Here is a 26,950-nt window from a genome sequence, read left to right on the forward strand (position 1 = left end):
TGCAGGCAGATGTGAGCCTGGCGTCTCATCGAACTGATACCGGTTTATCTCTGACTGGCATCAAAGACGAGTCCTGCCCACACCTGCCTGTGGTATCACACCCAGAGCTCAGAAATGTGAGCGGCAGACTGATGCCGGGGGTCAGGGGGGACAGGAAATGTGTCAGAAGAGAAAAACAGTGATAAAGAGAGAAAGGGTGATAATGGAGATCGTTATCAGTGCTCGGGATGATTTGTGAAAACAAGCAACACCGGAATGTGCCTCAGATGTGATTTTATTCTCTGTCATGAATGGAGAGATACGCTTCCTCGGATACAGATGCAGAGCGAGTGGGTGGGGGAGTGGAGGGTAGGGCAACAGGAGAGTCATGACCTGTGATAAGGAAAAGTTTGGATGATGTTAGACACATCAGTACTGTTGATACAAAGATTCAATTAGTTTTAAAGGTGAGAAATAGATGGGAACATCAATACGTTTTACCACTCTCATTTCTGTAAAAATGAAGCTACAGCTAGCAGCTGGTTAGCTTAGATTAGCTACACACAAAGAGTGTAAAAAGATTTTTTGCCTTTGGAGGCAACAGCACCTCTAAAACTCATTGATTAACGTGTTAAATCTTATATCTTAATCTTATAAAACAAGTTGTTTTTCAGGGATGCGGGACTATTTGTCGGGACAGTGACCTCTTAAAGGGCCTCTGTCCACTATCGGCGCTCTTTACACTGGCAGCACCCACAACCTCAATTTCATAGTGCTTCTCACCAGGGCTTCCTGTTGCTAGGTTAGCACAGTTGTCACATGGCACTTCCGCTTCCTTTGGTAGTGACCATTAAGTCTGTTTTGAATGGCTCTGTATGCTAAATAATCCCTTTTATTCAAGTAATGTATGCAAAGAAAACAAACCATGGAAAAGAATCATCTCCTTGCATTAGCAGCAGCTCTACACCTGGAAATTGTACCCTCAAAGAAATGACCACCATTGTTGTTGACAAAGTTGATACCCGAATACCCGCCCCTTCTTGATTTTGATTGGTCTGTAAAGGAGAAGTGACATTGACGAGTGTGGCGGTGTCAAAAAGTTCAACTATTTTCAACTGAGAGTGCTGTGTGGTTTTGTTGAGAAAAAAGGCCCAAGTCTTCACTGACGTCATGATAAAATAAAGACTTCAGAAACTTCTTACCTTTGAAAAGGGCCAGGCAATCATTACTCTAAAACTCTCGGATTAAGATGTAAATTTGTTAAATGTGTACAAAATTTAAGTGTGAACTACTACTCCACAAGTATCACAGAATGAAATAGGAAATTAACTTGAAATTAGCATAATACCCCCCTTTTCAAGTCTCCACTAGATGTCTGGCAACCTCATGATGATCACACGACTTCATGAAATAACTCCCCCTTGCTCTGAGATGTTACATTCTCAACCCCCTGTAAAACAGCAACTGTTATTTAGCTGTTTCAATTCTATATGCTAATCTATGCTAAGCTAAGCAGCTGTTAGCTGTAGCCGTTTATTTAGCAGACTGTTATGAGTATGGTATCAATCTATTCATCAACTTCTCAAAATGTTAAAAAAACTATTGAGGTCTTTCTCCGAGGCACCAGACAAGAGAAGACGAAAACATTTACCTGGCACACCTAGAGCAGATGTTGAGTGTAACTTTGGCCTGAGGCTCAGCCTGGTAGGAGCTGCGTCCCTGGCTGAACTTACTGCCGGATGGAGCCAAGCCCGTCACACCCTCCATCCGCAGGTCATCCAGGTCCTCTGAGGAGGGGAGGGCAAAAAAGACGGAGACACAAGGGCAGACAGAGGAAGGAGAGGGAAACCGAGAAAAAAGGAAGAGCAAACAAGAGAGAGAAAAGGACGGTCGTTAATCATACTTTGGTCTCTCTGTTGTCAATATGATGCTCAGTGCTGACAGTCTGCTAAGAGCCAAAGGAGCGAGCAGGCACATGACAGTAAATAAACTCTCTCACTGCTGTGTTCCCTCACACGCACAGCATCATCAACACAAAACACTTTGTTTCAGGGCACGATGTGGAGCAGTCGACGACAGCGCCGCATCACGGCAGGCGGCTGAGAAACAGGAAGCGTAATCGCTAACAATCCGAGGGGATAAAGAACAATGAAGACGAGGAGAGAAAAATGAGCGGTAAGAGGGAGACGGAGAGCTGGAAAGTTGGGTTTCGTCTGATCTCTCCCTGTGTCCTTGAGAGCGAATACTCAGAGCGAAGAGGGGCCTGCGTGTGCGCTCACTCAATAAAGAAGTCCATATGTGTCAGACACGCCAGTGCTGTTCATCGTAACCTCTGATTCTCACTTTAGCTATAAAAGTTATATCTAAACAAACACGCAGAGACAACAGGTGCAGGTTAAATGAAGTTTCCTTTTGTCTTCCTTTTTTAGGAGATCTGCTTTATCTCAAAATACAGCTGTTTCCCATTCAATGAAATCCTCAGCACATGGAAAGTTTGAAGTTTGGATGTGATACAAGACTAAACAGGATCATCAGCGATCATATCGGAGTTATAAATTCTCATCAAAACACAGAGAGCAGCACAGGTTTCTTTAATAGACTGTGCGAGCAGGATAAGGAAACAGAGCATAAATCACGGCAAAAAGATTTATTAAAGAATTATAGAGAAAAAAATGAAGTCAATGTTTTCTGTAGCAAAGTGGAGAATCGTAACGGTTCATTGAATATAACTGAGTCGGGCCTTTTCGGTTCCCATCGCATCCTCAGGAGATAAAACATCTTGCAGAACTTTCCGTGTTATGAGAATGAAAAGCGAGCGGGTGTCTGGACTCTAACTTGATTTAATGTGTGGGTCAAACACACGCTGAGTCACACAGAACATTCTCAAAGGTCACCATAACAATATGTGTCGCATTCTTCCCATCAGACCAGAAGAATTTGGGAGATTCGCCAAAGAAGCGGGTCGTCTTCAGGACATACAGTGCATTCTCTCGCCTCACGCTGCCATTGTTGCTCTTGTGCATACAGTGCAGTTTGTGTGTGTGTGTGTCGAGGAATTTGAGACCAACATTGATACTTTCAGGTTTACCTGGCCCCTTGGTTTGGGGGCAAAAAATGGGCCTCACACCTTGAAAGAGGAGAATGCATGACTAATCACCTGGATAAGATTAGATGACACTTGCTCATGAGAACTTTCTCGCTCTCCGTCCATCAGTGTGGCAAAGAGCCAGAAAACTCAATGTGTAGTCAGGATTTACTTCGATGTTTTAACCCTATTAATGTGTTTTTAGACACGGTAGTGGTGTGACTTAAAGGAGAGGTTCGGTATTTTTATACCTGGGCCCTATTTTTACAAATTTGGGTGTTGAAATGACTCATAAGAACAAAGACTTTTGGAATGGGTCCAGTACGTGTCCTCCACTGTAGCCGCGAAACGGCCGCAATGGCTGCAACATCATCATCTGGGGCAATTACACCCGATCAAAGTATGTCCACTAAAAGTGCTGGTTTTTGCCTCTAACAGGCTCAGATTGTTACTCCAGGTGTCCGACAACATTAGGGAAATGATCCCTACAAAGAACGTCCTTTTTTTTCTGTGTAAGCAGACACAGAAGTCTCGCTCAAGGAGAAGTCTCACTCTGAAATCTCGCGGGTGGTGAGATGTTACCAGAACAGGACGGTGAAAACGTGAGTTCGAGTTGGAGAGAGGATTTGTTGACGTAGAGGACAGCCAGCAAGAAATTATTTCAAAAGTCATGGCTAAATATTTACCTGATTGCGACGATGAAGATGAGGCATTTGAATTCGATAGGCGTCCATATTTATTTGAGCCAGAGCATACGGACGAAGAGAGAGAGGGGGCAACAGGCAGAGGAGGGTGAACCAGCTGCTGCCAGGCTGCGACGCTCGGGACACTGGTGAGCAAGACTTCTGTTACGGCCGAGGCCATCTACAGGAGTGATAGAATGAGTAGTAGAATAGTGAATGAGCCATTTCAACACCCAAATTTGTAAAAAATAGGGCCCAGGTTTAAAAATACCAAACTTCTGTTGCAAGAAAGTTTTGCGCAAACATTTATGGTTCAAAGAAGAGGAATTAACCTGAATTTGTTAGTAGCCTTGCTTTTCCTCCAACCGCACCATGAGATTCACTTTGTTTAGTGTTATAAGGAGGACAGATACATTCCAGTGATACCCTAAAGCAGGGCGATATTAAATGTCCCATTCATCACTGTGTGCATCGGAGGAGGCGGGGACAGAGAAAGCGACCAGCGTTTTGGGTTATTGCCGGTCGTGGGAACTTCACAAGTCCAGGCCTTCACCTTTCCCTATTTTCTCTTCGTCCGTTCCCACTCCTTCCCCTCCTAACCACACTCTCTTCTTCTGGCGACGGACTAATGTAGCGTGCCTGATTTTCTCCGGGTCAAAGCCGGTGATACAAATCATTACTCAGCACTTGGAAACATCCACTTGTGAGGCTGTAGCTTTCATCAAATACCAGAAGAATAATAGTGAGTGGCTCTGACCGTGAAAGAGAATATGACCTCAGGGTACACAGCTGCGCGTCACCTCAACTCCTGCTTTGTGTGTTTCCCCTCTGGTCAAGATAAAATGAGGCATAAAGGAGACAGACCTCAGGGCGTGGAGGAAGGGAAATGAAGGCTTTTGTTAAGAGTGCATCCCATACAGAAAGACAGATTAGGTTGTGACTGACTTTGCAAAGAGTCACAACTTTTTCTGCATCGTAACAGAGCTCTTTTTGACAGAAGAGGACATAATTTATTGTTAATATCAACAGTTAAGGATGCAAAAACAGCCTTTCTGGTTTTTGGATGCATTTGCTGGTTTGTTCCTGCAGATATATTCCGCCTATCAGGGATGCTGCAGGGTTTGTAGTCACTTGCCAGCATGGAAATGTTCTACAATATGACTTTTAAGCAACTTTACTTGATAAATGTTGGGTGCAAAAGAGCAGACGTTTCTTTCTTCTAAGTTTAAATCCTCTTGTCTCCTAAGTGCAGGTTTCAACAGTGCACACAGCCCTTCATCTGTGCACCAGCAGCCTGAATCTCAGCCATGTACGCCAACTCTGAACGTTCGGCTGGGGAGGGAGAGGTGTGACAGATCTCTGTGTTGACGCCACTCTGTGTCAGAGGAAGGCCTGTGGCCTGAGTGCTAAAGTGACAAATGTGTGTCTCACTGGTTGGTGTTTGGGTTGGTAGTATTGTAAATGACTGCTTTTACATGCACACTTGATTCTGACGCATATGTTTCCTGATGAACTGTGGCCCGAAAATGACAGCAGAAGTTTTTTTATGAAAGCAAATTCGATTTTTTTGATCTAAAAAACAAAGAGAAACAGAGATAGATTGCTCCATTTAAGTGGGCTATATTTTAATGTATATTATATACAGTAGACTGCTAATAAACTAGCTTTTAATCAGGACACCTTGCTGTCTTTTCATGTGCGAAATTCCCAAATCATTTCCTTTTCCATGTCTACTTAGTCAATCACATCTGACTGAGCGCATCCTCCCCAGGTTGACAATAGACCCCAGCACACCTCCAACACATGATAAGTTTACGGTGCGTCTCCTGTGAGACCAGTTTACCCCGAGAGCATGACAGCCTCGCAGGCCTCCGTCTAGACACAACAAACGCTCTGTCCTCACTCGCCCGTTTGTCAGCTCCCGTCACATTTCCACTCCGTGGGCACCGGGGCAGCCATGCGTGCTCCCCGCTGTCTTACGATGAGACATGGCAGATAAATAAAAATGGGTCTGCACTAGAGAGGGGGGGTGGTGATGGTGGTGGTGGTGGAAACTATTCCAGCGATGCAATCCCAACAAAAGGCCTGAGCGAGGAGGAATTCCGTGCCGCAATCACTCATTCACAGTGAAGCCAGAAAGGAGCGGAGGAGGGTGCGCAGATAGTGTTTGTGTGCTCCTCTCACAAAGTTTCCATGTAATTTAATTTTGTTTGGACAGCGAGCGACTGACTGGCTCTTTGCTGCTCTTCATAGGACTGAAGTCGTAATTAGCCTCGTGAATAACTTGATATCCACCTTCTTGGGTGATGTGTTGACAGATGTATGAGCTGGAATCATCAAACACGCTACCCCACACGTGAAAAGGGGGAACACGCACGCACACACTTCATCATACTCCACACCAATTCCGAGGAATTTCATCAAGTGCTGTGAGTTCTTGTGTCTCCTGCCTGTGAGTGAAATAATTGAATTTTCCATTCTTTCATGAGCAGTGACGACGTCTCGCCACATAACACTGGCCTCTAATTAATAGCCTGTAAAAAAGTGATAGATGCTTTTGCTGCTTGCGGCGCACCGTCTCACTCGCACACGGAGACCCACACGTGCGAGCAGCATACCAGATATAGATTAAAAAAGGCGCACGGCACATACTCAACCCGACACGTACATGGTGACACTCGCAGACCTCACACTCTCCGTGCCCTCACACATACAAGCAGCCATTTGTTTTTCATTAGGCGTCGAGCACGAGGCGTCGAGCACGAGGCCTCCACTCGGCGGTTAGTCGTCGCGCAGGCCGCTTTGATGTGCGGCGCGGCAGAGACGCATTTGTTTGGCTTTGTAATAAAAACAATATTCCAACTAACATTTCATAATGATGTCTCAGCTTTCAATTGCACCCTCTCCCCCCGCTCTGCTCAACACCCCGGCCTAAAAATATGTCTGCTAGGCTCCGAGCCGCCGCAGCTCGGAGCGCGGCAGTAAAAGCCCTGATCAGAATCAGATGGGGACACACATCACAGCTCGGAGGCCTGTGGAAAGTCTTATCGCAGGCCGCGGCGCAAACCTCGTCAATGTAGACGCATGAGCCTGATGTAATAATGCCAGTAACTGGAGTGAAAAGAGAACATGAGCAGCTTTGTATGTTGGATATTTCAGTTGCTAAAGATGCATTTGAGTTTGACTTAAATAAACATTTCAAAATAAGTGTCTGCTAGGATCGAGGCTGCCACCTACAGTTCACACTAAAGTTTTTAATCACTAGTGAAAGAGTAAAGTGATCCATTAAACAGGAATGTGTCTGCACAAGAAGATGGTGATAGAGGAGCAATTTATACAAAACAAACAGCGTTAAACATGAGTGATGGTGTATTGTGTTCATGTGTTGTCAGCCATTCTCTCTGAGTTGAAATGGAGATCGCTGTTTTTCTGCTTGTTTGTGATAAACACATGGATTCAACAGCACACACACGCTGACACACATAACTCAACAGAGACAGAGCTGTAGCTCGACAACTGCAGTCACACAATGGCTACTGATTACACACCAATTACTGCATGAAATGAAATCAACTCTATAACTCACTCATCTCTTTGTGTGATGAATCTTCACCTCGCAGGAGCCACAGAGCGATGATGTAACCGTTTTTACTCCTTAGATAAAGCTGCACACGACACTGATGGGGATCTTTCAGCACAATGCTTCCACAAGCCTCTTATCATACCTTTGTGTCTATCTGTGATCTTTTGCTTCTGTCTGGATACAGTAGCCACAATACAGCATCGTTCAGATGTGTCCATTCAGATAATCATCTCGGTTCATCTAAAGCGCTTACGTACACCAGTGATATGTAAGCAGGCTGGTATTAGCCCATGCTCTGTGTAATGACGACTGCTATATTCATGGTATGATCACAGCAGTCTACAGTGATTGATAATTGCTTCCAGTAATACCGGCGTAACACTGCAGCAATTTGTCTCCTGGTTAGTGCATCCATGTGCACCGTGGAGACTTTTACAGGCGTCAAAGTTAAGACTTTTACTGCGGACGTTTTTTCACCATCAAGCCGACAGAACTTTCAGAGTTGAACTCGGCTCTTTAAAGCTTCAGTTTCAAGGGAAAGATTTAGTGCTGAAGCAGCTCCACTGATATATATGTCACCATCCACCTCCTCCTCTTCTCCCAGTGCACCATGATACCTCTGTGTTGTTGTTGGTTTACATTGTTCCCACGGCAACTGTTGTGTCTTTAGTTGTTTGGGCAATGGGGGTGATGGCAGTGTGTGTGTGGTATTGTTACTGCTGCTGGCGTCAGCATGTGCGTGCCTTGTCTGCTAACTCCATCCTCTGCCTCAGGTCAACAATAAGAGACAGCTCTTAGCTATGCTAGCTTAGCATTCAGACACACACAGGGATGTAGCCACACAAACTACAGGTCGCAATACCACACATGTGTTGAGTGATACTCACAGTGTTATTACGGTGGAAGAAAGTCTACGGTTTACTGACTGTATCTCTCTTACACATTTTTGCTGCACTACTTTTATTTGACAGCTTAACATGTTACCATGATGATTAAGATTTTTCAAATAAAACATATGAGCTTTTACGACATAACGTGTCTTTAAACCACATAATACAAAGAGGTAAAATTAGCTCCCTCTGCCAGCTAAAACATATTAAGAAGACTTTACAGCCATGCTGTGGCTTTGTCAGGCTGGGTGCAATGCCCACGGTGTTACAGCTTGATTCTAAGGCAACCATGATAACATGTGCACAATGACACTGCTAACATGCTGAAGTTAAGGCAGTTAAAATGTTAACCCTTTTATCTTAGTAGAGAAGTACTTTGCGCAACCATTTCATAGGACAGGAGCGTAGGAGAGGAAAAAAAGTACATCACATACATCTTATCTTAGCGTGCTAATATGTGCTAGCATTTAACACAAAGTACAGCAGCAGCTGATGTAACTGTCATTAGTGTTGCATTTGATCATAAACCAAAGTACTTGACACGTTGAAGTAGATGTTGGGATATTTTGCAGGTTAAGAAAACATGCAGGTGGTGCTAGAGGAACAGCTTATTGGTACAACAGTGCTAGTAAGTTTCATGCTCTGGGGAGCATAAATGTCTGTACTGAATTTGATGAGGTATTACAGTCCGGTCCAAATTGTGTGACCAACTGCGATGCCAGCCCTAGAGTCATGCTGTTACAGGAGCAGTTCTCCCCTGTAAAAAGTCGCTGTCAGTCAAAGCTGGTGTTCTCTGTAATCGATAGAAGCAATAATATTTGAAATTGGCGCCATAGGTGTGGAGAAAGTTGTACAAACAGCTCATTGTTTTGCATTGCAGCACTTCCTCTGAAAGGAACGGCCAAGCGAGAGAATCTCCGAAATACGACGAAAATATACCAGTGGATCATCTAAAAAATCTTCAGGTCTGCAGTCTACATTTCAAACCTGAGGATTTTGAACGAGACATGACATCGGAGGCGGGCGCTCTAGATTGAGGAAGTGTAGTTTAGCGAGCTCCCTGGCCTCCCCCAGATGATGCATTTTACGTAGTCTGGCGGAGGTTTTCCAGGGCCCATTGGAGAAGCAGATAACGTCCTCCAAAGGCAGAGCGAAACTGCATTTTGTTCCTACCATGATGGCATTAGCTCCCCGTAATAGCATGATAGGACTGAGGTTAAAAATCGGCTAAAAAAGGATAAGTCAATGAAAATGTTTCTGTGACAGGACTCCAAATAAAATGTGTAAAAACTGAATGACACTATTTGCGCATTCAAAGCTATCCATACACATAAGGGAAAATATAGACATTATTTAACACATTGATGCTGTTCTATATTTATTTCAGCTGCTGCGACAAGATAACACAATGGATAAGAGACAGGGGGATTACTATCTCACTGTACAATGACTCTTTGAAATCAGCGCTGACACAAACATCAGTAATAAGTAAGTAAAACAGTAAAAGATGCCCTCAGTTTATACAACATTGCAGACCAGATCAATATTTTGAATACGCGTGTGAGAAAACAGGATGAATGGTCAAATTTGCAGAAACGTTGCAAACTTCCTGAAGGGACTATTTAACACATCATTTCGATTCCATCTTTAAAATTACAACAAAATGTTGTCGTTCTATCTTCCATGGTGCTAAACATTACAGCCATGAGTTCAAAGGTTAACATCTTAATCACCCTGAGCTGAGGGGTCTAACACAGAACCCTTTCACTTAATTTCAGGGTGGCTAAGACAGGATGTAGTAAAAAGGCTCACTTTCCCTCACCTACTCTAATATGTGCTGTGCTCTTGTGTCACACCACATGCTACTCTTGATCAAAGAAGATAACATCCTCAAACAAAAGGGCCACACACGGGCGCTATAACGCATCCACCAAACGCCGCTATCAGAGATCACACGTAGCTTCATCGTGCCCTCGTCCTGTCCCCATCAAACCCTCGCTGTCACCGTGAGTCAGCGAGAGCGGGTAAAGCTACTCTCACGTCCTGCTCTCCTGTTTCGGGAGTCATGCCAGAGAGGGTCAACGTAGTCAAAAGGATCTGTGGAGCATGCAGGGGGGTCTGATATCTGACGTGTTTCACACTGAGAGAAGCTTTGTTCCTCTCTATAGCAAGAAGAGTGTGTGTGCATGTAAAACGGGAGGTTACACACCTTAAACAGATTCTTTAAAGGGGAAAGTAAAGTCTGAAAGGGTGCTCTCTCTCTTCTTCATTTGTCCAGTAAAACTTGTAAATTATACTTATTCTATAAACAAAAGGAGAATTTGAGAATAAGAAGGTTATGTCCCTGAAATTCAATACTTCCACCAAGGATGACGAGCATCTTCACAGCGAGGAGCTGGCTAACTAGTCTCATTAACTTACCATAAAATAACACTGCAAGGCCAGAAACAGGGTGTTTCTACCCACACTCTCAACTCATCCTGTTTCTGATGTCAGATCAGTATAAAAGTGTGGTTTTACGGCCCAGCGAAAAGCTAGCATCTCAATATTTACCACAACTATAATGAATATGACTCACATGTTCTTGTAAAGCCTTGGAAATATTGAGCGCAGAACTAATGAAAACAAGTGGGATAACACAGTGCCATCCTTGAGAGCAGCTAGAGAATCAATAAGACTTATCCTCTGAGCTGATTTAAGTTTCTCTTTATGGAACAATCTGAACAAAACAAATCAACCTTAAGCTGCGTCTTATTTTCTCATGAGCTCCTTATCCAGGTGCAGGCAGGAAGACACCCAGTGAGGATTGAGTCTGCTCGATAAGGATATGGGGATTAGCTGCTAACTTCCTTTGTGCGAGAATTGTATGTGTAATAAAGGCAGGCTTAGAAGATACAAACGTTACAGTTGCTACACAGTGGAACAAACCAGTGCTCCTTTCCTGCCTGGCAGCGTTAACTATGCGACACGTTGGGTGTTCACTGTAGATCTGAATTATCCTCCACCCTGGGACCTGCTTATATAATTGCTTTCATTTGGGAAGTGTTGAATTTTCTGCATCAGCAATAAACACAACAAGGATGCTAACAGCAAATTAGCAGGTGGGATTAACAAGATAAATTACTACACATACTGTATGTTGTTGTTGGGTGAGTATCTGTGGTACAAGAGAAGTAGTCATTCGTGGTCCTTTGTAAATGCTGCACTGTGCCTGAACACTGCAATTAAAAGCTTTGTTTTAATAGTCTGAACTTGCTTGACAGATCAGAATCAGAAATACTTAATTTTGTTTGTTTGTTTGTTTTTTCAGAATTGCGAACAGGAACTGTAACAGGCTGCATGCGCAGTTGGCATCATGCACAGATGCCTGCACAGATAAGTGAATTGTGCCATCCTTGTAAAAAAATAATAATAAAGCATACGCATAATTATCTTCTAAAACTTACATGTCTAACGCTCTTAGAGGGGACTATTTTGAACAGTCATTGCTTCTTAACAGACTTTACATACAGCAGCTGTAATGGCACATTTCAGCCACTAGAGGTCGGCCTAAGCAAACGCTTGAACAGACAACATGCCTCCAACAATCTCTGTATTGCACTCGGGCATGAGCACCAATAACTTAGCCTCTTCTAGCCACATCCCTTCCTCAACCATCTCACTTCCTTTAGTTCACTTCCTGGTTTATCCTTTCCTCATCATTTGATTGGCTGTTGTTCACGCTCTCTGTCACTCCTCGTTAGTCTGATCACCTGATCATTCCTTATTTAAGCACTCACTCTTTCTCCTTCACATGGGGCGACAGACGGTAAGAGGTGGTTTTTCCTACTTTAGTTATTCTTTATCCATAATAATTAAACCCAGATCTTTATTTATCCTTAATTTGTTCATAAAGTGAATCTTATTTTTTATTATTCAAATAATGTGTTCTTCATTTTTCAGATTATAAATGCATCCTATGTGTGTTTTGTTCCCCCTTTTATTGAACCCTAATCACTTTAATTTGAAGGTAAATCAAAATTACGATTTAAGATTGCTAAGAAAATAGGGAGGAAGAATTTCAGGTACAGGCCATGTAACTTTTGCTCCATCATGTAAACCAGTGAATTAAAATGTTCTCTGAAATTATAAGTTTACTCTACGCCCTGCCTGGTGTTGTGTCCTTGAATCCCTCCCATCTTCAGAACTGCTGCAGAGCTGAACATATGTTTAACCTTCATGCGGACCTGCAGCGTGGAATAAGAGACGTTTCTCCTTCAGGAATCGATATACTATCACAAGATCAACATGGCTGCCGGGGATCATCAGTCAGTACCCCTCTTTTTAAACGATGCCCGGAAATCCTCCTGAGGGTCGTTCATTTCAACCAACTATACCGGGCCGCCACATGCTGCATGTTAGCATCGCTTTAATCAACTCTGCAGCAGTGAGGCAGGACGCTCGGAGTGACAAGCGACACAGGCGCGGTGGTCCTTGCAGAGAGGGGGGCCGAGGCAGGCTTTGACGGAGGATCAGAAATGACCTCGCTGCTTTATTTCCTTTGAATTACGGCTCTGGGCCGCTGCGGAAAAGCCATTGGAGGAATAACAGTGAGGTTCGGAGCTATGATTATGGAGGGCCCTCACAGACCATCAGCATCTTGCTTTATGGCTGTATCTTTCACCATTACAGCTGTCCTGGGTCAGCACTGTGTTTGGCTACAAAGGCTCTACATTTGGCTTTGGCGTGTTAATAATTAAACAGTATATTGATCATTTATTTGCGAAACAGGCATTTAAATTTAAACAATCCATAGCTTTTAAAAACAATCATCTGCATCCGCTTCAGCCTGCTAACATTGACACACATCAATAAGGGATGCGACCCTCGGAGTGACCCGCATGAAGAGATCCTGCTAACAAGCACAACAGCCCCCGTGCTGTGACAGTACAGCAAAGAGCAAAGACGTGTGTCACCACGGAGCAGCAGCCCTGACGAGACAGGAGACACGTTGAAAAGCTTTAATTGGGCCCGACGTTGCAGACAGAGAAATGAAAGAGAAAAGGTTGTGGGTTGTTATTGCTCAAAGAAGTTCTGCGTGTCATGTATCTGTTAGCTCACGTAGAAGACGGTGTGTGACTCTACATCGAGTTGTATTTGTAGAAAAGCTGACTTTTCCCTGTATCAGCTCCGGGTGTGGAGATACTTTATTCAAGAAAACCACCCCATGCAGGGAAAGATCGCTCGGCAGCAGAGACAGACTAAGTGGTAGGAGCGAGAGAAACCGAGAAAACAGAGAGAGTGCTTTACTACATAAAATATTTCAGGCAGCAAATTCAACCTGGCATGAGGCGCTACATCCCGAGTCTGCACAGACATGGCGAGGAGCTCTTAGACGTCTGAACGAAGCCTAAAGAAGACCTCACGTCAGACACTTTCCATCTGCTCTGTCACCTACTCATCCATCTTACGTCTGCACATGATGGCATGACGGAATGAGAACACACACGCACGAGGCCACATTGTGTAAACAGGAAGCATAGTTTTCTTTAACAGCTCCTGCTAATGACAGCACATAAACTGACTGCTGCTTTGCTCAGCTATCCAGCCACTACAAATCCACAGGTCTGCATACTTACAAACATCATCCCATAGAAGTTGTCCTATATTTAATAAAATATCTATCTTCCACTTGCATTTGGTTAGTGGACTTCCAGTGTAACTCCCAGAGAGGATGTCCCAAGTTCAAGATGAAATATCTGTCCATGGCTCTTCTATCTTTAATTTATACCACTTCTAATGTTTACTGTAGATGCAATCTAAGAAGTATTAAAGAAGAAATTTACACTACTCTTAACTTGTGTATGTTTACTGTCACATCTCCATTGTAGTGGAAATCCTAACATATATAGCATATCTGCTTTTTATGTATCCAGTGAAATAAATAAATAAAAAGAAAACCTTGAATCTTTCTTGAGTTTCTGAATTCTTCTGTTAGCCGTCTTTCCTCCCTACACCAGCTAAACAGTTAGCTCAGACCAAGTAATCTGATTGGATAAGAGGCATTCCATGAGTGCTGATATGCACAACATCACAGGGACTTTTCACTTTGTGTATCACTCCACCTCAGCCTGGTGTTCTGAATAGTGTTAGTTAACATTAAAGCAGACCGTGAATGTCTACATTGATCAAGCTGGTACCTTTGAATCACACAGCAGACTCTTATTTCACTGGTTGATGATAAATTAAAACATACAGATAAATGTAGATAATAGAAAACCGCTGATCTGTGTGGCTGATTGCATCACAACGGCGCACCGAAGGCTGTCCCATTTCGAAGGCTCCTTCAGATGCGGCCGGCAAATGCGTTCTCCTTTTCCATCAGGTGCATCCTATCCGGAGATTCATTGCTCGGCAATTCAAAGGAGATGGCGGACTCTTAAACAGCCGAAGAATAAACGCGTGCATGGACAGGCGTTAACATTCCTTTTTTTTAAATACATTTCATGATGTAATTTTGTCCCAAACGGTCTTGTCTACGTCACCATCGGCTGGCAAGGTCCAGGGCTAATTTAGAACAGTAGATGGTGTGTTGAGACATTTCCAACCCATGAAATGCTGATTTTTATACATTTGGTAAGAATTGTCAATATTAACACCAAATGCACAAAATGATCTGTTGTTACTTTTTACTACTACCTGACGCTTCTTTATCTGTTGTGTGAAAGCGATATCACACTCGAGGACGTGATGATGTACTTAATATCAGCACGGCTGTGATTATCTGCAACCGAATCACACCCGTGATGAAATTCAGTACATCACAACCTTGAGTGCGATATTGCTTAATTATCATGTCTTCTTGATCTTAAAGTGTAAAGACTCATCACTTCTGCTTCAACATGTGTTAAAGAAGTAGGAACTTCTTAATAGCAAAACAAGCTGCTTACATGAGGAAAAAAAGTGAATAAAAAGTAGTGAAAACACTAATTAGTAGCGCAATGAGAACAAGTCATTAAACATGAAATGCTACAACATTTCCTGGCTCACTGTTGCACTCATACTTGCCATCACACATAAAAGGTGATCGCACCAAGCTGTTCTTAGTGTGTGCGTGTGTTAACAGCTCACACACCAACAAGGGCGTCTGGCTAATACACACAGCGAGGCATCGTTTACCCCCCTGCCAGTCTGTTTTAGCAGCAACTCCGTATTATATTAATGGCTTTTTTAATAAGAACCCTGATTAACATAAATTAAGGGTTCCTAGCTGCACATGTAAACTCTTCATGTTTATCCCAGTCATATTTAAAACCGGAAGATGAGACGTTACCCAGGAGCTCCATGGCGTCGTCCTCGTCCTCCATCTCTTCCTCTGCGATGGAGGGCGCGGGGCTGTGGACCGAATCAAAGGAGTCCTGGGACAGCATGGCTGCCAGGAGCTTCTTGTGATGCTGCTGCTGCTCCCTGAGCCCTTTGCTCTTTGTTTCCATCTTCAGGCTGAGGAGGCAGAACAGAAGAGCAGTCGGGGTTTAAGACGAAGAGAATATAGAGCTCAAAAACAGGCACAGATCTTTCCTGCTATAGAGCAATGAAAGGCTATCCTCAAGCAAAGTAACATGCATTTAGACGTTGAGACATATGCTCATAAAAATAGTGTGTTTTATAATAACTGTGCTCCTATAGTAATTACATCCTCTCATTCTAATCTGTCAAACCTGTGTCGAAGCAGGTCGGGCTTCACAGCAGCTACAAAGTGCTGCCTTTGCCTCAGTGGGGGAGCAGATGTGTGGCTACATTAAAAGTTCTTGTTGGCGGCAATTTCTTGGTTGTTAGGGACTAAATAACATACAATCTTTTCAAGTGGCATGCAGGTGCAACAACACCTTGCTATAAATGGTAAGCAAGGAGCAGATAAGAAGGGCTCATTGCCCCGGGGTGAGTAACGGAGGTATGGTTGTGGCGCTAACAGGAAATCCATTAGCAGAAGAGAAAGTGGGGTTAAACGAGAGAGAAAAGGTTTTAGAAGCATGTTGGGATGAGAGGTGTTGAAAGCAAAGGATAAAAAACATGGAGAGGTAAGAGATCAAATGCTTTCCTTCTGATTTCTTAGGTGAAGGTTGTGTTTCCTCTGTGTAAGCCTGGAACATGCAGGGATAAAGTCTCCGTCCTTCGCTGTTAAAGCCAAAGATACAATTATGAAATAGGACTTCTGCAGCACCTCCATACTGGAGAAATTAATTCCCACATCCCGCAGGCTGAGGGCGTGGATTAGAGAGGCGGGAGAGTATTCATTTGACGCTAATCTCAGTTTAATGACTTCTATTTACAGATAATGGGAAAGGGTCGGAAGTTGAGAGATATTACGGTCTTTCTTTGATAATTAAATCTGCTGTATGGACAAAGCAAGGTGGTTTGGGGGATACAGCACATGTGCACATATTCCCATGGTTAAGTAAGCACAACAAAGCTTAGAGTGAGAAGAGAGAGGAGCGCAGTTTAAGACACCGACGGCCCTCCGACATGACAGGCGGGCTGCTGGATTCAGGGACAGGAGCAAAAAATTAATACAAGTAAACCTACTGAAGTAAGAGGAGATAGAGGGACCGGTTCGACAGATCAGGGCAGATACATGAGCAACTGTGAGGACTTCAGTCTGGAAGTGTTGCAGCACCGGAGGGGACGGAAAATTAAGGCTGAGATTGGATTTTAAGAGAGGGCAGTGCTGGTATCTGCCAGGTTCTACCTGCTCAGAGTGCTCATTTCTAAAAACCTAACCACATCGTGCAGTAAAGTAGATCCTAAATTTACTGATTATGATACTAAACACTTTGGATTTCGATTATCACTGGGCGCCCTCAGACAGAATGGAGACAACAGCACACCCTAACCCCCTGCCTTTTTCATATTTATTGCCATATTACGGATTTTTTTTCTTCATTTATAGGACAGCTAAAGAAATATGGAGAGAAGAGAGCGGGATGACATACAGCCAGGGGTCAAAGGCCGGAGTCTAATCTGTGGCGGCTGCGTCGAGGACTGTAGTCTCTGTATACGGGACGCCTGCTCTACTAACTGAGCTAATCCAGCACAAGACGAGACAGGGCTAAAATGTTAGTGGTGGGCTGTCGGACATTTAAAATCCATGATTTGAATGCCTCCAGCACCAGTTAGAGATAACGGTTATGACAAAGGTGGCTTCCTGCTGCAGGCTCTGTGCTAGCCTCCCTCACAGAAAAAGGGGGGTTTCACGCGTCATTTGAGGAGCAATCATTGGCTGTCTGCTCAGGTCAGACGGTTTAAATGAGAAGCGATGATGAAAGTAGGGATGCACCGATACCACTTTTTTTCAGACCATGTACAAGTACTTACATTTGGGTACTTGCTGATACCGAGTACCGATATGAGTACTTAATAATATCATTACAGTTCTCATAATGACTTTAAAAACTTTCTGACTGTAACAAAGTAAATCGACTGAATGATTCAACTGTTGCTGACATTTTAACACCAAACTTTGCTTCTCCGCCTACCTGCTTAACCAACGGGAGGCTAACCGTACAGTGGTATTCAGGTAAGGTAGCCGTCGTAGTTACCAGTAAGAGTATGAGTACTTAAGCTCCGATACCGCCCAATACCCGATACTGGTATGGTAAGCATAAAAATGGAATCCAGTGTCCATAGATGCTGTGTCCTCATCGTTCTTTTACTGTATTAGCTGAAATTTAAAGCATTAATTTGACCTGAAGCAAACGGGTAAAAACAAGAAGAACGCTTCGACTAAAAGTAATGACTAAAACGTGATGACTTTTTATTGACTGAAACTGTCGTCGACTCAAACTAGACTAAAACTATAAAGGGTAAAAATGACTACAATCAGACTAAAACTAGATTATTTTCGTTTAAAGAGTGACACTAAATCTAAAATAGCTGCCAAAATTAGCAACTTTGTCTCTTGTCAATCTAACCTTCGTCCTCCCTCCCTCAACTCGTCCACATCCCCCTTTGGCGAGCAGGTCTAGTTAGTGTTTAGTTGATCGGAAATAAAACTAAAAAGATGTTTTTCTGATTCTCCTATTATTAGCTTTGTTGCTCAGAGGATGTGAAAGTGATCTCAGTCCCCAAAAAGGATCTGAAGTGGGAGCAAATTCCCTTTTAATGCGATCCAGAGTTAATATAAATGATCTCTCTGACGAGCCAAACACTCCTCCGGTTGATGAGAGAAGGAGCTGTAATTATTCTGGGAGGCTGCACCAGTCCAAGCTCACAGCTGAGAGGTTTGCTCACACCTTTTATAGGTAAACAGGATCACATTTAGAGACAAACACAGAGCAGAGCTCATCAGTGAGCCCACACACACACACACACTCTCACTCCTATCTCCCAGCTCAGACTTCTAACTAAGTGATTTCTCCCCATAATCCACCCATACAGTCACCTAATGGGATTAACAGTGCGCGTGTGTCAGCTCAGGCCCGCACATGATTTATGGTTTTATATCCGATCCTCCTCTAATTAGTCACATCAGCAGCTGCAGTGCAAGTGACTCTCTCTCTCTCTCGCTCTCTCTAACACACACACACACACACACACACACACACACTGCAATACACGCATCAAGCTCAAGAGGTACCAGCTTTTTGGAACAAAGATGGTTAAGCAAACAACTTAACTGTTAAATCATTTCTTGCCATCTCTTATTTAAGTGATAAATCGGCCATATTGTCACATATTTAAAGTAAAAAGCTCAGAATTCCTCTGGCCTTGAGCGCCCAGAAATGAGGTTAGCTTTAATTTGAAATTGGGTTGAAGCAGTTTGATGGCAAGCATGTTTGATCGCGCCTTTGAAATGGGATTATCAAACCCATTCAGATGGGCATTCCTCCGGCAGCAGTTAGAAGTCTTCCTCCTACTTTTTAAAGAGCTAACAATAGCCTCGTGAAGTTAAACTTTTTTAAAACTTTTAACAGTTTCTACATGCACATATATAATGGCGATCACTGACCTCCCAGCGGGGCTGCTGTCTCCACTCCAGCACACTTCGGTTTTAGCTCGAGGGACGGGGGGATGAAGCATCTCAGCAGCCAGCGGGTCAGCGTCCTCTTCTTCCCGGCCAACCCACTCTCCCACCACCCGAGGGCGCAGCACCGAGTTAAAGCCTCCCAGGTTCTAAAATAGAAGTACAGGACTGATAAGAGGCAAGAAATGCAGATTTTAATGAAAAGTTGATCAGATTAGAGGCAAAACTGCTCTAAAACTTTGTACTTTTAAGAGAATAGATGTTAAAAAAAGCAACAGTCATGTCTGAGATCTGTCTTCATCTACTCACAAAGCCGGTCAGCACACATTCACAATCCAGCTCAATGCAAAAAGCAAAGATATATCTGCTTGTCATTGCCTAAATCCCGGATTGTATCACATGCCATTGTCTCTGCATGATCAGAGGAGGTATTTAGTATTCATTCCCTGCCCCGGCCCACAGAACAGAAAGACAATCTCCAGGATGAGAGCCAAGGACATCTGACATGTGCTGCTGCACCGACTAGAAAGTGAAGTCCCTGTCAAAACATATGCCGAGTCTCTCAACCAGACACATCATTCACAAATCGCTCTGCGCGTTTCCAAGCCTGGCCAGCCGCTGCACTATTGTGATGGGAGGGAATCAGGGGGGCCAGGCGAGGACAGACGCAGAGCTCAGACAAAGCTTTCGCAATGTGTACGACGTACACTGAGGCAGCGAGGGAGAGGGAGACAGAGGACATGCTTACTGAAGTATCACTCTCGCATATCGGTCTCGTGAGACAGCAGATCATCGTCAGAAAGAGAGCTGGTGCTGCTGTGTCAACCAAGTGAAAGTTATGAAACATGGCTTTTACTCGATGTAGCATGAGCGATGCACAGCGTAGTAAATATGTACCTGATCGAGCTCATCAGAGATGGCGATGCCTGCAGAAAGAAGAGAAACGGTTAAAAACACAGAGAAGCATCTAATACAGTTAAAATCCCAGCTCAGGCTGCTTCTGAGCTTAGCGACGGGCTTGTAAGATTAGCTGCTTGATCCGGTTTCCTCTCGGGATTTACAGTGACATTTACAGAAAGGCCTGCTCTTTAGTTCTGTATGGTAAGATGTATTAAACACTGCTCAGTACGGCGTGAGCAGGGCGAGCAGCGGCCACTTACTGCGGGACAGACTCTCCAGGGCCTTGCCCAGCTTCTTGCTCTCCTGCAGGATGTGGTTGAGCTCGTCGAAGTCCCGGCTCTCCCTCCAGTCCCAGGGCGGGTACTCGGTTGACCGCGGCACTGGACAGCACAAGCAGAAACACAAAAATGCTATTACTCTCAGACATCAAAGACAGAATCAAATGATGGTAAAATCAACCACACTGTATCTGATCTGAACTGCAAAGGACCGAACGTATCTGATCTATAAATGCCACAGCTTGATGCACGTTTGTGTAAATGCAGTCGGACCGGAACGGAAAAAATGGCAGTAAAGTCACCGCGTCTCTCCCAGAAGCCCACTGGACAGAGGCCAGGGGACAGAGTCTGTCAGTCCCTTTGATCAACATTGAAAATAACTCAAACAGGATCAGGAAGTGACCCACATACTGCACTGACATCCTGCCCACGTCCTCCAGCAGCGTCCCTCAGCTTCTGCGTGATGCTAAATTCATAAAGTGCTTCGACATTATTTAGGAGCTACACTGTTATGTAGCAGAGGGATTACTTGTAGTTCATCCAAATCTAACGCAGCTGAATTTAAATGAACATGTGGGTTCTGAGGAGATGACAAACAAATGTGCCGCTTGTCTACGAGCCTGAACGACAAAACAAGAACAGAGCAAAGGACTTCAGAGTACATTTCATGCATGTTTGAATGAAACACATGCGTGATGACAGGTGTGGAGAGCAGGCTGCACCCTTCTGTTTGCACACACAAATAAGTAATCTCGATGGTGAATATTTGACAGCACTGCTGCAACAATCTGCCGTCCTCCACCCTTGTTTACCCTGACTAAGCTGCTTGGCATTGTAACAGCCATAAACACAGAGCAAATGTTTCTGCCAAATGCAGACTCGTTAAAAAAAATAAAAAAACATCTTTCATTACTTCCGGAAAAAGAGAGAGCCTCTGTCCTCTGCTCTCCTCTGTGTGTTTGTGCTGCTGCTGCAGCTGCAAAGTGCTGTGCTGTCTCTCAAATGCCTACATTAAAACTATAATACTGAAGTTTCGTTCTCTTTGGGGCCACCTATGGTGATAAACGGTAATTGCGGGAGCACACTTCCCAGATATCCAGACAGTGTTGCATGTGTGACGACCATGGTTGGCTCCGGTTGTAACTCTTGATTTTCCTCGCTGACGGTCGGTTTCCTTTTTAGACCGTTTGCCTTCATCTGAGCATCAAATTTGTTTCTTTTTCTTTGGGTTTTCACTTATTTTTGAAGTTGTATCTGTAGTCATCAATCTTTTCTTTATTTGTTCAGCCATAGTAGATTACTGTTTACTGGCAACACTTGTAGAGACTGGAAAAGCAGCCGCTTAGCTCCGCCTACCCTCTCTGGCAGACCAACCACTGCTGGGTGATGGAAAACGCGTCACTAACTGGGCGCCACTTGTGATTTCATCGCCACAGACACCCAGTCTGTAATACTGCAAATGCAAAGGCTTTCATCAGTGGGCCATAGGCTCAATCACCATTGTGTTACCTCATTTGTCGATAGAGAAAGTGACTTAAGAGACATTTATTTAAATGAAAATCTTCGAGATGATTACTTTAAGGGTTAATATCTGTTCCAATGCAGCCACCGAATGAAGCATCAGTTCAGTAAAAGTGACGCAAATATCAGAAACTTTACACAGAAAGAAAGATCAAGAACTTTAAAGCAGCTCTTTTAGTTTATATTTACGACAGCTGTTGTGTTCCCGCCACATTGTACAATAATGATGAGCAGTACTTCTTTTGATTTAAATTTTTCATGAGCTCTGCACATCAAATCATCACATGCATATATTTTTAATGTGATTTGACTTTAAATGTAGCTTTGAAGGCTTGTTGCTCTGAAGGGTGAGCAGGAACGCCACTAAAGCTCATAAGTGAAGAACACCTCGTCATGTCGCGTACTTTACCCAGACTTCTAACTTGTTTCTCTCTCGCTCTCTCTACATGCACTCATCCCGCTCCCTCGTTTCTATCGTGAGAAATGCTCCGACCGCGGCCTAAAATAGCCTTCTGCTCTGGCAGTGATAGAGCACAATGTTAAATTATTGAAGTAGTCTATTTCTCTGCTTGCTCCCCGTTTGACCCATCCTCATTGTCTCAAGTGTCATACTTCAGAGCTACAGTAATTTATTGCAGGACTAAAAAAAGTTTAGTAGAAAAATCGTCTCATCTGCATCTATTTTGCATTAATGGGAGAACTTAGTGAACATTTTATCTTCAGAGTGCAGCAGGCAGTGTGTTAAAAGTGGCACTTTATAATGAAGTCGTCTGCAGGGCGCATGCTAGACTATACACTGTGACTAACTTTAATGAGATATAATTATATCAAATTAAAAATGGAGATTAAAGTCAATGGAGCGTGTAATTGGGATATAACTGATACAACAGGTATAGAAACTGTATAGCTTCATATTCAGGGAGGGGGGTATGCGTGTGTGTGTAGGCTCCATAGACTGCATAAAAAGATGGACGATATGACAGCTCCCTAAAAGTGAAGCTAAATCATCTCTATCGCCCCCTGCTGACTGGCTGCAGTATAGGTCATAAAGCCCGCCTCCTCCATGTTAACAGATGGGACATGAGTCAAACAATAAAATCTAAATACACGCCAAATAAATGTTTCTCAAACATTTTTTATGTCATTATAGTTAGTTCTCATCATGCTGATTTACGTCCAAGTGTTTATTTTTCTGACAAATGTGTTTTTAGTTAGTTATATGATGCTTTAAAAAGGATGATTGACAGCTCTGTTGACCAATACGAGCCGTATTGGTCAACAGAGCTGTCAATCATCCTGCAGCCGATCTGTTCCTGATTAGCAGAGTGGAGGATGATCGGCGACAGGAAACGTAACTAAAACAATCACTACAGTCATTGAAGTTTCCATATGTGTGAGCGTGAGCAAAAGTGGCTACAGGAGCTACACCTGCCGATCTCTACTGCACAGCTCTGGCTCCGAATGACGTCACCATCGCGAGGTGGAAGCGCCCATCACAGGGGCTATTTTGGCTTCAATTTCGTACAATGAGAGCAAATGGACACGCGTCATCCATCTATATATGCAGTCATTGGTCTGCTCAATCAGTGTGATCATTCAAACTTTTAATCAGTAGAAACTTACATGACTTGGATTCTGGTGAAGGAGGAGAGATACTCGACATGGCCAGGTCGCTCTTGGATTTTTTCGGCTTCTTTGGGTGTATTTGCCACGGCTTCTCATAGTTGCTGCACTCCCTGCGAGTGTTTTTGCTTTCTGTCAGGAGAGAGAGAGAGTCACAATTTCTGCTCACAATGCTCCGTTATGCAAATCATCCAAAGCATGAACACAGGCCAAGTTTACTCTGCAAGCTCTGCCGCAGATGCGGACTAATGACTGTCTCTGAGCCAATACTCATCATTGACTGTGTGTATTGTGAGGAGGAGTACGTACAAAGACAAATCATTCTGCCTGTGTGTGTTCATTATGTGCGACTGCATCCATGGGTAACCAACCTGGGGAGCTCTGCGCCCACAGCGCTGCGGAGCCAGACAGGGCTCTGTGCAGCTTGCCCGGGCTGTCTTGCTTGGTCTGCAGGTGATCAATGAGAAAAGGGATTGGATGGTCTGGAGTCTCAGTTATCAATTTGGTCATCAACTCCTACAGGAGCAGAGTAAAGCAGAGAGCAGTTAGATCAAAGAGGAGCGACGAGAATAATGAGAGAGTGAGGCCAGCAGAGTGTCCACCATGCGGAGGTGGATAAAGACAATCAATCCCTGCAAGCTTTGGAAGTCTTTTGTCGGAGTTGACTTTGCTATCAAGGGATATGAGAGAGAACTGGTCAAAAGGGTAAATAATTTGCTACAACAAATGTCAATATCCTGAAAAATATGAAGTCGAAGCAAACAAGGCAACACCACATCCCCAAACATGGGATCTGTGTGGTAACAAACGTGTCAGGAAACTCTGAATCTGGTCAGGCTGCTAAGACATCAGCACAAACGAGTAAACAAACACTGCAGCATTTGGTCTATCTGTGCAATTTGAAAATGGTGTTACGAGACAGAAAACATTCCCTGATGCATCAAGAAAATATTCAACTATAAGGGGAAAAAAGAAGATGTGAGAATGTGTGCAAAGTGGATGTGAAAGGTAAAGCAATGACAGAGTTTTAGATAGATATTACAGTTAAAGGGCCGGTTCGCCCATTTCCAACCTCAGTCCTATCACGGGGAGCTAATGCCATCATGGTATGAAAAAGGAGGCCAGGGAGCTTGCTAAACTACACTTCCTCAATCTAGGACGCCCGCCTCCAATGTCATGTCTCGTTCAAAATCGTCAGGTTTGAAATGTAGACTGCAGACCTGAAGATTTTTTAGACAATTCACCGGTATGTTCTCGTTATATTTCGAATTCTGTACCGCTCTGAGTCGTTGCCTGCAGTGAAAACTGTAGTATTTCACTCCAGCGTCTCTCGCTGGGCCGTTCCTTTCAGAGGGAGTGGCGCAATGCACGCTGGGTGTTGTAGGAATGTAGAATGGACGAAACCACGAGGTGTTTGTACAACTGTCTCCACAGCTATGGCTAGGGCCGGGCGATATGACCAAAATCCTCGATATCACAATATATCATGTTTTCTGGTAATTCAACAAATAATTAGTCTCTATGAAATAACCACATGGTAAAGCCTATTTTTGGATAATCCTGAGTGAATTAAATATTTGAGAAGGATTAGAACTTAAAGCATTGTCAAAATGACACCAGCTGCTGGTTTTGTGACATCACAAGACAATATAGAAAAACATTTTCACATTGTTTTAACGATATATATTGTCGAATTGCCAAGCCCTAGCTATGGCGCCAATTTCAAACATTACTGCTTCTATCGATTACAGAGAACACCAGCTATGACTGACAGTGGCTTTTACCGAGCGAGCTGCTCCTTTAAAATATTCATATGGACGGACTCACAGATTGGGCTGATGATGAAAAGCAGAAGAAAAGAAGTGTGCAGGGTAGAAAAGAAGGAGCACACATACAGCAGGAAGTCACAGGAACATCTGCTGAGGGGGGAAGTCAACAAACCTACTCTGCATTCTAATTTACTGCACAATGGAAATTCAGCATCAAATGCACCAGTCATGTCATGACTAATCATGTCCCATCTCTATGCTTTACCAAGTCATTTGCAAGTGTGAAGTGAACATATACCTCACTATCTGAGTGTGTGTGTGTGTGGACTTGCGTGATGTGGTGTTAGAATGAACTCTGTATGACCAGTTTAAGCCGGCCAGAGCAGCTGGGCTGACTTCTGACTGCTGCAGAGAAGCACAGTCATTAGTGGACTGCAGTGAACTGGCAGTGATGTATGGATAAAAAAAGTGTGTGTGCATGTGAGAGAGAGTGTTGTTATGTTTACGTGCAGCTTAACAGACTGCTTTGTAGGCCTGTGTGTTTCGCCCTTATGGATACGCTCATGTATCCGTGTGCATTTCAGAAGGCCAGTAGGGCTACAGGGAGGCAGCCTATGTATGTGTTATTGCAGGCTAGCCTTGGCTGCGCTGTGTGTGTGTGTGCTGTGAAAGCTAATCAGGTAATTGGTCAGGGGGACACTCCTGCTCGGCACCAGCAGCACTGACAGCAAACAGCATGAGAATGGACAAATAGGGAGTGTGTGAAAATGTTTCTCTGCAGACTGGTAAAACCTCCTTCCTCTGCCTGACGGACATAAAGTTGAAGTGATGTGCGACAACCAAAAAAAGATAACACAGAGAGCACTAAAAGTTGAGTAAATCACCTCTGGATTTCTGCGGCCTGTGTCTAACTGTTAAAAACCACTAACGGTGCGAGGATGTAAAAGTTGTAATTACTGCAGAGTTGCTCCTGTGGGTAATTTAACTTACCTAGCAACAGGAGGTTTATAAATGAAGGTTGTAATTTGGTACATTAAACAGGAAGCCAAACTAGCAGAACTCTGTTAAACACCCCAGGGTTTCCAGGTCTTAATAGTTGTTGGTGGGGAGGGAGTAAAGGGAAGGACGTGCAGCTCCTTTATGGATGAGTGCCGGGCGGTGATTTTCATGATTGTGTTTCCCAGCGGTGGCAGAGAGGAACGGGCATGAGCTGGATGCATGTGGGCACATGTGCATTCTGCCCACGTCTGTACTGTAAAACACTCGTGTGCCAACTTATATTGATTGCACGTCCTGTAGAGTGTTTTGCATCCAGTGTGGCACACGCTGCTGAACGAGCTAATGCACCCTTTGTACTTCTGCGTCCTTCACCATCTCCAGCGCCGTCATAAAAAGGCACTGAGACATTCTTTAAGCAACAAATGCCTCCGAATGTGCATGTTGGATATGCACATATAACATAAGTCACATACGCAGCAGAGCACAGTTACCGTGTCTGACACTTTTCACTTTCTATGCTAATGAGACGCTTTAAATACCATGAGTCCTATTTGATAAGCTCATGCTGTTGACTCATCATCATATTTCCTTTGACGGGAACCAAAGTAGAATGTAAGCTCAAATTTGGGTCAACATTTCTG

General features: G+C 43.8%; 1 protein-coding gene across 1 annotated transcript in view; it reads right to left on the minus strand.

The window, feature by feature from the left end:
- The window catches only part of cunh8orf34 (chromosome unknown C8orf34 homolog), a 58,946-nt gene that overhangs the window by 21,690 nt on the left and 10,306 nt on the right, over window positions 1–26,950 (minus strand). The window contains exons 2-8 of the mRNA XM_069667567.1: window positions 23,913–24,057; window positions 23,542–23,673; window positions 20,380–20,499; window positions 20,117–20,145; window positions 19,205–19,368; window positions 15,533–15,699; window positions 1,631–1,766 (exon numbers count right to left, since the gene is read on the minus strand). Coding sequence (XP_069523668.1) covers window positions 1,631–1,766; window positions 15,533–15,699; window positions 19,205–19,368; window positions 20,117–20,145; window positions 20,380–20,499; window positions 23,542–23,673; window positions 23,913–24,057 — 893 coding nt within the window. The remainder of the gene's footprint in view (window positions 1–1,630; window positions 1,767–15,532; window positions 15,700–19,204; window positions 19,369–20,116; window positions 20,146–20,379; window positions 20,500–23,541; window positions 23,674–23,912; window positions 24,058–26,950) is intronic.

Source organism: Semicossyphus pulcher, unplaced genomic scaffold, assembly GCF_022749685.1.
Source record: "Semicossyphus pulcher isolate SPU_LCO1_2020_fin unplaced genomic scaffold, fSemPul1.0.p SCAF_18, whole genome shotgun sequence".
In the NCBI taxonomy this organism is placed as follows: Eukaryota; Metazoa; Chordata; class Actinopteri; order Labriformes; family Labridae; genus Semicossyphus; species Semicossyphus pulcher.